Raw genomic sequence first — 12,291 nt, 5'->3', positions numbered from 1 at the left:
AAGGTCACTGTGGCAGCTTAACTTAGTGATATACAAAATTAAGTCTTGCATTTGGTACTAGGCTTTGAGCTTAAAAAAGTAGAAAGTACCAGAAATGTCACTACTTTGAAGCAGAAGCTTGCAGCATCATCATGAGAAATTTTTGACCATGGGATCTTTCTTTTCCCTATACACATGTCTCAGAGGAAGGAAGATACCTAAGACTCCTAAAGGTGCTTTATCAAATGAGCGCCTACCTGGCCAAAAGACAAAAAGCACTTTCCTACGAAAACGGAAACTACGTGGTAGTTACATCTGCTTCTTTCACTGAGTAAGAGAAAGTTCATATGGAAGAACTTCTCTGCTCGGTCACTGAGCCTGCTCATGAGGGTACCATACTCTCTGTTAGAGGTCAGCACGTGGGAGTTTTTAAAATTGTGTCGGTGGACTTGTTTTTTTTCTTAGCGATCATAATTAGGAATTCTTAGTTGTAAAACTGCTACTTTATAGCAGGCTAGAAGGATGAGCTGGCCATTCTTCCCACTTTTGTGCTGGCTTCTGTAACAGCATATGGTTAATACTGTGGTTTGATTTAGGCGTGTTACAGGTGATTTCTGTCTCTGTGCGGCTGTTTCCATAGCTGCTGCTGAATGCTCACATCCCCATCAGGCTGGGCTGGGCAGCAGAAACCCTTTATTTGTTTGTCTTCAGGGCCAGGGCTGTCTGAGGGTCTAATGCTCAGATAATCATCTCTGCTTCTTCTTTATCTCTTCCTGAGGCGACCCCTCTCTAATATCCAAATGGGAACCATTACTTATGATTTGTCTAGGACTGTTTAGAAATGTGAACCGTGACAGGCTTGTCTATAGCAGTCACTAGCATTTTGCACCAGCAAGACAGATATTAATCAAGGAGCTTTTTTTCACCCCCTCACTGAGTGCAAAGCCCAGAAGTCCAGAGGTAATGAATAATTTAAAAAAAAAAAAAAGTAATTGGACAATGTTAATGAAAGAAATGCCATCCAGAGACCAGAAGGAAAAGGTGCTAAGAACGTGTATTACTTGTCTCCTGGTCATTGTCCCTGCGCATCACTTGGGGGAAATGCAGGAGTTATTCATTGTGGATCAGAGGAACCAAGTCTACAGAGGGAATCATCCAATACACTTACGTCTTCCTAGAGAAGTGGAGGTGGTGGTGGTAGGGAAATGGGCACAGTTTCAGCTGGAAACCCCCTCACTCTTACTGTTCAGCCAATTAGTCACAATGGAAAAAATAGCTGTACACTGCAACACAAATTAAGCTGGTTAATATAATGTCGCCCACTGCTGCGAGATAGCCATGCGTTGATTTGAGTCAATGCGAAATAGCAGTCCAACATGCTGAAAAACCTTAGGAAGGCTGGGAGGATTGGGTTAGGACTTTTCTACTGTATTCCACTACCCATAGCAGTGTGACTCAAAGTACATCCATATTATTAATTTTGGCAAAATAATAGTGTATTCAAGCTGCTTGAGAATAAGCTTGAAAAATGCCAGTTTAAGGGCTGGACCTGTACATTCAGAGGGCCTGTAAGAGCACTGGATGCTTCATAGTGGGGATGCAAAACTTGGCTTTTTTTCCCCCCAAAACACAAGTGGAAGTGAACAAATGGAATAAAGAAACTACATAGTTTAACCTGCATGCTCCTTCCCCTGGTTATTTTCTGCTAGTTTGCTCTCTGGTGAGGCTTCCAGCCTTCAAGGCCTATAGATGGACAAATTAATCCACCATCAGAAATGTTCCCAGCTGCAGCAACAATTCAGTATATCTGCCCCTGCTTGCCCCCCTTTCAATCTAGGTGCTTTACAATTAATTAAGCATTGAGGCCTATTTTAGATGCTTCATCCCACCTGTTCAACAAGGCCAAGCGCAAGGTCCTGCACCTGGGTGGGGGCAATCCCAAACACAGATACAGGCTGGGCGATGAGTGGATTGAGAGCAGCCCTGAGGAGAAGGACTTGGGGGTGTTGGTTGACGAGAAGCTCAACATGACCCGGCAATGTGTGCTCACAGCCCAGAAAGCCAACGGCATCCTGGGCTGCATCAAAAGAAGCGTGACCAGCAGGTCGAGGGAGGGGATTCTGCCCCTCTACTCCACGCTCAAGATACCCCACCTGCAGTACTGCATTCAGCTCTGGGGCCCCCAACATCAGAAGGACATGGACCTGTTGGAGCGGGTCCAGAGGAGGGCCATGAAGATGATCGGGGGCTGGAGAACCTCTCCTATGAAGACAGGCTGAGAGAGTTGGGGTTGTTCAGCCTGGAGAAGAGAAGGCTCCAGGGAGACCCTATAGCAGCCTTCCAGTACCTAAAGGGGGTCGACAGGAAAGCCGGAGAGGGACTTTTTAGAAGGGCATGTAGTGATAGGACAGGGGGTAATGGCTTTAAACTGGAAGAGGGTAGATTTAGGTTAGATGTAAGGAAGTTCTTTACTGTGAGGGTGGTGAGGCACTGGCACAGGTTGCCCAGAGAGGCTGTGGATGCCCCATCCCTGGAAGTGTTCAAGGCCAGGTTGGATGGGGCTTTGAGCAACTGGGTCTAGTGGAAGGTCTCCCTGCCTATGGTACTGGGGTTGGAACTAGATGATCTTTAATGTCCCTTCCAACCCAAACCATTCTATGATCTATCACCGTTACATGTCTGAGCTGGGTGACTTGCCTTTGGAGGGATGCTTTCCATTTTCTGTTGATGAGAGGGAGCCCAAGGGCCTCGCTGAGGCTGGACTGGATGCCTGACCCAGATAAAATAAGATAAATTCTGCTCTGAATCTCCTGAAGAAGCTGTCATGTCCCCTCAGTCTGCCTTTCATCCAGCTGTTTGCTGTGGGCCAAATGACCTGCAGGTTGCCTTGCCATCCATCACTGTCACTCACACTGCAGTTTGTTAGTCCCCAGGGAGGAAAAACTCATTTCTTTTAAAGCCGCAGTCTTGTTCCTCTGTAGAGTTTTGCATCTTCTCCTCCACGTGACTATTTTCTCCTGATGTGGGGGTCAGCAGTAGGCTTGGTCCTGGCCTGTCCATGTGATGCAAGCCTTCCATTCTGGTGTCCCAGCTCTCTGTTGCACTGTCTAGTTTGCTTCATTTGTCAGTCTTATTTCCAAATATCCATCTGCTTCTTACCTCCCCAGTATCCTCTTTCTTGCTCGGGTAAATACAGGGAGAAGTTAGTTGTAGGAAAGGCTGCATCTGCCCCACCTAGATACTGCAATGCCTCCAGCCCTCAGACAGTCCAACTCTTCAGATAGAAAGAGTCATGCTATCGTCCTGCCTAACATAATTTTGTGATCATCTTGAAAAACCAAGTGAAGTTGTCAAGCTCTGTTTAAGGAATGCTTCTTCTGGAAAGGGGCATCTTTCAGCATTTAGAGCTGAAAAGATTAGGCTACGTGTCAGTATCTGCCTTTACACAAAATCAGAAGAGAGGAAATATCTTAAACTTGAAATGTTTTAGTTTCTGGTAGATCTGAGGAAGAGTTGTACATCTAAATAAAGAACATTTACAGATAAAAAAAGGCAATGGATAACTTCAGTGACGCATTTACAGTATCATCTGGTTTCAAATACTTGAGTCAGACAGCAATTTCAAATTAATATGTGAGGGTGGGAACACTGAAATTGAAATGCCCAACTTGAAGTGATCCTATTTCTTCTTTTCTTTTTTCCCACCCCCCTCATGAGGAGACACCTCCGTAATGTTTCAGCTGGGTACACAAAACCATCAGTCCTCTTTGAAAATTTCTGCCAGATCTTGTAATATAGCTTCAGACTTGTTAACAACCTAATTTGCGAAAATCAAACTCCACTCCTAAGCAAGCCCAAACCCAATTTGAGTGATTCTAGTTCTTGTTGGTACTTGTGTTGGTAACTGTGTTCTGTATGTTATGTTTTTAGGTACTCCTTTGTCGTAGCTATGGGATACCTCACGTTGTGCCACATAAGCCGAATATACATATTTCATTATGGTATTCTCACTACAGATTTTTCCGGGTGAGTGAGTCTGCAAGCTGGGTCCTGTGTCAATTAGTATTAGTTAAATTTAGTACATTTTAAGAATAATTTTTATGTTATCTGGGGAGCACCTGCGATTTTGTTTCCCTTAAGATTATTTTTTTTTTTTTTTTTTTTTTTTTTTTAGGAAGGAATAAACACTATGTGATTTTTGCATTGCCTCATTGTTTCTGCTGTCTTCTTGCTAGGCACTATCTAGTTAGGAAGGTAGAGCTTGGTTAGCTAGACTTCCACCTCGAGCAGCTCTGGCAAGTGGCGCGGCTGGTGCTCTGGTCCCTGGTGGTCTGTGCCCAGAGGTGGGGTGGGCTGCTCTCCTCCCACCTTACTAGGCACAGCCATCGGCTCCGGGTCGTCCTTTCCCCCTTTCTGATTTACCTTGATGCCCCAAATGGGAAGGTGTTTCCCACCCCAGGCTCTCCAGCGGGTGGGAGGGGAGGACTCGGGCAGGGGTGAGTGCCTGGGGGAGCTGGGACGTGGGTGGGTGGGTGGGTGGGTAAGCGGGGCAGAGAGACACGAGATCAGCTTTCGCTGTCGGCGCCGGTCTTGCGGGTTCTCTCAGGGGGCCAGATTGTGGCTGCTGTTTAAATAGCACAACTTTTTATATGCCATGCATTTCTGTGGAACAGTGTTTTTCATATATACTGTAGTCTCTGATTTCACTGAAGCAGTAGAGGATGCTTTGCAAAAATACAGACAGCTAACCCTATATATTTTGTTTATGAGAGGAGGGCATGCTTTTGCATGATTTAAAAATGATGTGCTAATCTGTATTCCACTTGTTTAACTGAATGTCTGAATACGGAGTCATTAGTAACATACTATGAAAAACTTCTGCAAACTGGCACAGTGAGTTGTAGATGTCTATTCCAAGCCTCTGTCGTCTTATAGGCATAGAGTAGGAAACCGAAGGTTTTTGCTGTGTGTGTGCATGTGTCTCTGTGTGAGGTGGTGGGTTTAAGCATTTAATTAAATTGCAGGGGGTGGGAGGGGAAGTTCCTCTGAGACTTTTGAGGGTTTTTTTAATTAGAGGAGGGGGTAAAAAAGGGATCTCTTATATTTAGAGAAATTTAGTTCTATAATTTTTTCTGTGGTTCTTTTAATACACAAAAAAAAGCATGTCCTGAAAGAGCATGACATAGCAAGAAGCCTATAAATGGGATTGGAATACTATAGCTCTGTGTGTGTATGAGACAGAAATGCGAAAGAGCATGCTTTTCTGAATAGTGCATTCAGAAATGCACTGTGAGGTGTGTTAGCTGGCTCGCTCTGAAGACGTGTAATAAAGATCCAGCTGAGACTGGGGGTGGAAGAAGAGGAGTGGTAGTTGGTTAAATTATAGACTATGTAGCATTTTCTTCTCTCTTGATGAAAAAGGAGCTACTCCTGCCTAATGATGAGCTTGAGGATGATAATGGTACTGAAAGAATAATACTTGAACTTTGTTGTTTGATTTTTGTCCTGATGCTTCAAGATATAAACGAATTCCTAAACTTCAGTCAAACATAAAACCGCGAAGTAGTAAACAACTGGAAAATGCAGTTTGGATATGAACAACATCTTCATGGTATATTTTAAAAACTAAGAATAAATAAAAATGTTGTAGTGGTATTAATAAAAACTTGCAATCCAAAGTGCTGAAACCCAGGTCAGCTTCATAAATCTGTCTTAAAACCTGTTTTCCTCAGCTGTAAATAATATGTGCCCACTGAGGCTTTACACACATACCTAAACAGATGTGATGACCCAGAGAGATAAAATACACCCCCTACCACAGTTCTACCATGTATGAGCAGCAACTGACCCTCCTCTTGCTTGTTCTCCCATGTTTGATGCTTCCACATCTATTGCATGGCAGTTCTAGTGCCGTCAACTTTCCAATGTCAGCTCCCCAAAGTGACCAGCCAGATGTTAAATGAGCGTTTCCCAGTGTTGGTGCTGAAAGCCGACATACCTCGTTCGCTCTCTTGACCTGCTTTGTGCACTTAACAGCTTGCGTGCATAACCCTTTTGATGTGTGCTTGCAAATATTATTTTTTTGGTTCTTTAGTAAGGATTGTGCTGTTTGTTTGGAGTCCCCCCATTTTGAGAATGCAGCTTGTAAAATGCAGGTAGAGATGGAGCAGACAAGGTAACTTTTGAGTCATGTCTTAAGTAACCTGGAAAATCAAACTGTGACTCATCACTTCAAGGTTAAGTGGTAAGGAAACTTGTTCCTTACTGGTGAATAGTTAATTCTTCTAAATCATGCAAAAGGTAGGTTTGGTCACTGACTCCCACAATCAAAACTACTTAAGCTGCTTGCAGCAATTTCTTGATTTAAGAGTTTTTCATGTATTGCATAGTACTTAGATGAAAACTCCCTTTTTTTTTTTTTTAAAAAAAAGTGCCATGTTTTAATGAAAACCAGTTCCAGTGTGCTACACTTTAATTACGTTTTAAAAAATTTATATATATTTTATCAAAGTTCTTTCATTTATATTATTTCACAAAAATGTGGTGACATAGTTTAAGAGTTTTCTTTTGACTACTTTCTCAAAGAAAACTATTCATTTTTGAACACTAATTGTAAAATAACTGAATGCTGTGCTCCCCCCTTAATTCAAGTCAGTCTTTGAGAGAAACATGCATATTTTATTTTGCTTGGTTTGCCATGGCATTTATACATTGTACCTAGGAAAACTAAATCCTAACTCTTTCTTTCTCTTTTTCTCTCTCATTTCTTCTTCTTTATGCTAAGAGGATTATGCTGGTAAGTTGCCTAGTTTCTATACAACTTTATAAAAATGGTAATACTAACATACAGTTTGGGGTTGAGTTTTTTTTCCTTTGTGTCACAGGCTCAGACCAAGTATAGTAATATTATGGCTTTAGGGAGAAATTAGTTTAAAATAAATCAGGGGATCTTGATTGGGATTTTTGGAAACTAGTAATAGATATGGTTTCAATCAAGCAAGCTAGATGAACAAATGCCATATGCATATGATCATCTGGACAGAATTCAGAGTTGCTCCTCATCTGTATGAAGTTGTGTCTGCTTTAATCCTTTGCTTGATTAAGACCATAGAAGTTTTTGGTGTCCTCCTTGAATTCTTGCAGTGCCTGAGCAAAATTTCCTAATATTGCAGCTCACTTGCTGAGTGTCAGGGAATGATTGTGCATATGTGAGTTTCTTGGTGCCATTCCTTGCAGAAAAGAAACTCAGTCTGTGAAAATCACTACACGCACTGGCATTGCTTTCAGTCTTCTGTTGGTCTTAGAGAGACCAGAGCTGAATTATCAGGGAGACTCGAGCAGCTTTCCTCCTTACAGATGTCAAATCTCTACCTCGTACATGAGTGTTTTGGTGGACATCGTTCTCCAGAAGGAATGGACATCTTTCTGTGTTCGCTCTGTCCCAAATGCAGAATAGCAGCAGCATTCTCAGCAAACTGCTTAGGAAGGGATGGTCGTTGAAAGAGCCCTCTTGAAAAGCCATATAAGCAGAGACTTTAGTAACAAGTGTCACTTCAGGCAGTGAATTTTTGTTGGGAGGCTAGTGCTTTTTTGCTGGTTTTCCCCCTCTCAGTGGCTTAGTATCAACCACAAAAGAAAGGAACAAAGGTACAACAGCCGGTCTTTACAGAGGAAATACATTTGCTGATGGAAACAAGCATGGATGTATTCCGTTACCACGTCAAAACCCAATGCAGAAACACTAACTGGTCCTGTGAGTTCAGTCGGTTATTTTTATTTTATCGTGAAGCGCAAGACGTTGTTGGCAGCACGTGGGTAACTTTGGTCGGCAGCGAGTCCCCGGAGGCAGTACGGCAGCGCAGGTGCAGGGTGAGGAAGGACAGGTCGGGCGGGCAGTTTTCCGTGCCCGCTCGCTGCTTGGCTGCTCCGCTGGGCGTTTGTCCGCTTGAAGCTGCACTGAGATCGCTTACCATTGCTTACACAGAAGTCCTGCAAGAGCTGCAGTGTGGAAATGAGCCAAAATTCAAGCAGGCAGTCGCTACTAGAGAGCTCCACGCATCTAGTACCTCCCCAGACACTTCTCCAGAAGTCAATACTCTCTTCAGTGAAATGCTTCTATCATGAAAGCATAAGAAACGCTTTTGGGGAGCTTTCACCAAAAAACCACATGAAGCAAATTGGAAGTTGCTTTGGAGGCATGAGCGTGTTCAGTGAAGTATTTTTTCCTCTGTGTGCTTCAGCACTTCTTCATTTTGCTGTCGAAAGCAGAAGCGAGAGCCCGCTGCCGGTGGTGGCCCTGGCTTGGCGATGCCCTCGGCAGCACAGTTAAGGTCGTAGCAGAGTGTGACTGTGTGAACTTCTCCTCGTGGCTTCAGGGCTAAAGAGATAAACCTGAAATAAAGGTTTGCTGTTTTGGAGTCTTGTCTGCAATGAGCCTTTTGACTCCACCTCCTCTCTTAGTGAAATCAGGTCAGTGGAAACTATTTCTAGTGAGCGTGTGCCAGACTCCTCCACGGGATTACCTAAGGTCAGGCGGACTCTGCTTGGAAAATGTCTTTTCTCTTGTAAGCACCAAAGCTTGCTCAGTGCAGAAGTCAGCCTGTGATATGGGGAGGATCCCCACAGCAGGCTACAACTGATGCGGACATCTTTAGTCCCACTGGCTTGTGCTTCTGGGCAAATTTATTATGTCGGGGCAAGCCGTGTTTAAAAATGACATTAACTGGTAAGTTTTCATTTGGAAGGTTTAATTAGAAGGGTAAATCCATCTATTGAGCATTCTCTGTGAAGTGTTGCATCTTTGTCTTGTGTTATTTTTCAAGGCATCTAACGTAAGGTAAAGACAGTTTAGGGTTTTTTTTTATTTGTTAAAATTTCCTATTTTATACTGACTTCCTGGGACAACTTCTTGAATTTTTTTTTTTTTTTTTAATTAAAAGTTGGCCACTATGGTTTGTGTGTAGGAGGTACAATGCAGCTACAACCTGAGATTAAACTCTTGGCCAATATATAAAATATTGCGGGGGGGAAGTCACACCACAGTTAAATCAAATTCTGTGTTTCTGTGCTAGTTTTTAACTGTAGTGCTTGGTAGGACAGATGAAGAGGAGAGGATGTGGAATCACCATTCTGCATGTGGCTGCAAAGTGACTGGAAGCTGTTCAAATATGATCACGTTCAATTCGTTTAGTCTTCTTAAATGTGTTTTATTTCAAATGCTTCCTCCCTAGGGGCAGGTCTTCATGCTTCATCTGTAAATGCAAGTGTAGTAGGTAGATTTTCTTTTTAAATTCAACCTAATAATTTGGTCCACTCCAATAACCTCTGCATGTCTCAAAATTTGGGAGAAAAGTTATTAGAAGTTTTACAGTTTTGCTAACTCCCCTTCTTGTTTGTAACACTACTGACTTTTTCCAGTAGAGTCTAAGGTTTAAAACCATTATCATGTTGGAAACAGTTGACTCTGTGATATGATGCTGTATTTTATGTATCAACTTACTCAATGTTTTTGCTGTTTAAAATTAGAGCCTTTCTGAAAGGCTGAATAGAAATGACAATTGAATACTCTGGTATTGCCAAGTTTTAATAATCAAAACTCACATGTGTTTTTAGGAAATGATGATACTATTTTTCCCCCTAAATTAAATGTATTTTTCTTATGTAATTTTTAATGTTGTTTCAAGACTTGCATCCTCATGCATTGCTCTGCAAATATGAGGGAAAGGACTATTTTTCATTCTGAAGAAACAAAAACATTCTTAGACTTGCTCTGTGTGAGTGTGATGAGGTGAGATTGGGTGAGTGCCCAGGGAGGAGTGGAGACAGGCGTGGGTGTACAGAAGGTGGGGGACCTCCGCACCCCAAAGGGATGCCAAAAGAAGGGAATGCTCCAGTACTGCTGCAGTTTTGTTGTGCTCTGCCCTTTCCTACAGCGAAGGCTTCGTCCCCCAGTGAGATCAAGTCAGTGGGGGAATGGTAGATGGGTGGAAGATGCTCCCTGTTCACCTGAAACCTTGCTTACCCTTTGCGTGAAGCATTTAATGACATCTGATACTGATCTTGTGAAAGATTTAGAGGGTGTCATGCCGTTGCCACTATACAGCAGGCTTCCACCTTCCCGAGTAGGGTATAGAAGAGATACGTCGATATGCAATACGATGATGGCAGGAGAGAGAACCGAAGGTATCTCAGATGCCCTCTGTGGGTCTCCCTCCCACCCACGGAGCCAGCAGCATCTTCTGTGCTCGCTTGTCTCCTCCGGAGTTGGGATTTGAGGGAGGCAGACCATCCATCTTTTCTGATTAAAGCTAGGAGAGGCTGACTTGTTCTGCCTGGTTACAACGTGCCGTCAATGAAGCGATGAATTCCTAATATAGATGAAGAGAATCACTCTCTCTTCTGTGTTTATATGTTGTACGACTGTAGTGCAGGCTGCACTTCTGCTTCCCTCAGTTAATCAGCACATCAGGATTGTTTGCATTTTGGTTCTCTCTGGCTTACAGTGGGGGGGGGCCCAATTTTCTAAGACAAGTGTCTAAATTTAGGCACTTAAAGGCATACGGTTTTGGCTCTGTGCCTGAGGTTTAAAGTTACCCACTTCAATATTGGCATAAAGTCCTTGCTGTAAGAAACACATGCAACAAATTGAACCAATTTGAAACAAGTGTTAGCGTTCATCCATAAAGCTAAAAGGTCAAGCACTGACAAAAGAAAATCTGTGTTTGTTGCAGTAGAACTGCTGGTTCACTGACAGCCTCTGTCTCTCTTAAGGATTAAAAAAAAATCAGCTTTTTCGTACGCTTAAAGGATTGGGATTTGTGTATCTTTGAAAGCAAAGCTAAATTTTGTCTGAATCGGAAAATGTACTTTGAGAAATAGGATGTTGAAGATAATGGTGACAATAGCTTATAAATAACTTTTCTTGAAAGATGAATTGGAATAAAAATTAGAATGACTATTTCACAATATTGGAGCTGCCTGGAAGGTTGAAAAGTCATTGCTGAATTCGTCCATCCCTTAGCTGCAATCAGGGGTCTGGGTGACCCAAGGGGAGCTGCTGTGCAAACCCTTGTGTTAAAATTGTATTCCAGATCTGTGTATATTTAAGCTTGTTATGGATTTTATGTGCAAGCTTTTTTACTGACGTTTCAAGTAGAGACTGCTGGAATGATGAAAATTTTTTCTGATTAAGAAATTGGCTGATACTGCATGTTCTCTGGTTTTGGGTAGAAAATGCAAATTACTCTACCCACGCAGAATTACATGTAGACTCTTGAAAAAGATCAGCCATATTTAGTATTTAAAAAAAAAAAAAAAAAAGACCACTTACGATGAAAGAATGTCTTTTTCCAGTATTCTTGTTTACCATGCTCAGCATATGAATTATCTTGAAAATTAGTTTGATTTATCATAGTGGGATAATCAGATTGCAAATACTTTATCTTAGCCATTGAATTTACATTTGATTGTAACCAGTAGGTCAGTTTAGTCGAGGATGATTCAGAATCTCTTGAAAATCTCTGCAGAACATGAGTATTTGACTGTAATTTTAGGTAGAGGTATCACTGAATATAACTTTTGCTTTTTTTTTTTTTTTCCTTACCTTGAGAAATGGGTGGAGAAAATACAGTGCTTGAACTAAAAAAAATAGCCTTCAGCTTTATTTCTTTCATTGAATTCCAGAAAATATATTACAATATTTAAAATGGAGTAATCATCTACATCTCTTTAAAAAGTTCCATATACCGGTCAAACTCTGTAAACAGCATGTACACAAACTTGGGTTTTTTATTTCCATGTTGAAGACATTTGTGTTCAAGCAGAAACCTCTGTACAGTTTATGTTGGTAATTCATCATCAAATCGAGAAACGATGCATTGTATTAATCCTCAGCGAAGACAAATGTCTTCTGTGGAACTGGTTTTACGTATAACCATCATAATTAGTGCTTTTAAAATAACGACGTATCCTTATCACCCTTTACAACGCCCTGGCTATTGCGGTCGTGAAGGTGTCGTAGGCGGTGTGAGGTCTGGGCACCCTGTGCTGGTGTCCCCAGCGGCAGAGATGATGGGGAGAGGCACCGTTAGCAGGTGCTCGTCCCTCGCTTCTCCTGCCATGGGTCCTTCCAGATTGCAGGTGTTCGGCGCCGGGTTTTGTGTTTAGGGCTCCACAGCCCTCAGAAGCTGTGTACGGACCACGATTAGTCCTCCAGCCTATTTGGGACTGGGTAGTTCTCCCCATGGTTTTCCCTCCATCTTTCTTCTTGCGTACCTCTGAACGCTCCCGGCCGTGTCCTTTACCCTCCTGGGG

At 42.4% G+C, this 12,291-nt stretch overlaps 1 protein-coding gene across 4 annotated transcripts in view; it reads left to right on the top strand.

Annotated features, from left to right (window-relative positions):
* MBOAT1 (membrane bound O-acyltransferase domain containing 1) overlaps positions 1-12,291 on the top strand; it is a 58,775-nt gene that overhangs the window by 25,193 nt on the left and 21,291 nt on the right. For 3 of the 4 annotated variants that reach the window (XR_005930819.1, XM_030041983.2, XM_041118323.1), the window contains exons 4-5: positions 3,910-4,005; positions 6,764-6,775. Coding sequence is in view for 3 of the 4 variants with exons in the window: in XM_030041983.2 (XP_029897843.1) it covers positions 3,910-4,005; positions 6,764-6,775 (108 nt within the window). In the remaining variant the exon portion in view is untranslated. The remainder of the gene's footprint in view (positions 1-3,909; positions 4,006-6,763; positions 6,776-12,291) is intronic. The other variant, XM_030041984.2, reaches the window with a different exon arrangement.

Source organism: Aquila chrysaetos, chromosome 18 (genome assembly GCF_900496995.4).
Source record: "Aquila chrysaetos chrysaetos chromosome 18, bAquChr1.4, whole genome shotgun sequence".
NCBI classification, from domain to species: Eukaryota; Metazoa; Chordata; class Aves; order Accipitriformes; family Accipitridae; genus Aquila; species Aquila chrysaetos.
The sequence above is the reverse complement of the archived record's forward strand: the minus strand, read 5'-3'. Positions and strand labels throughout refer to the sequence as shown.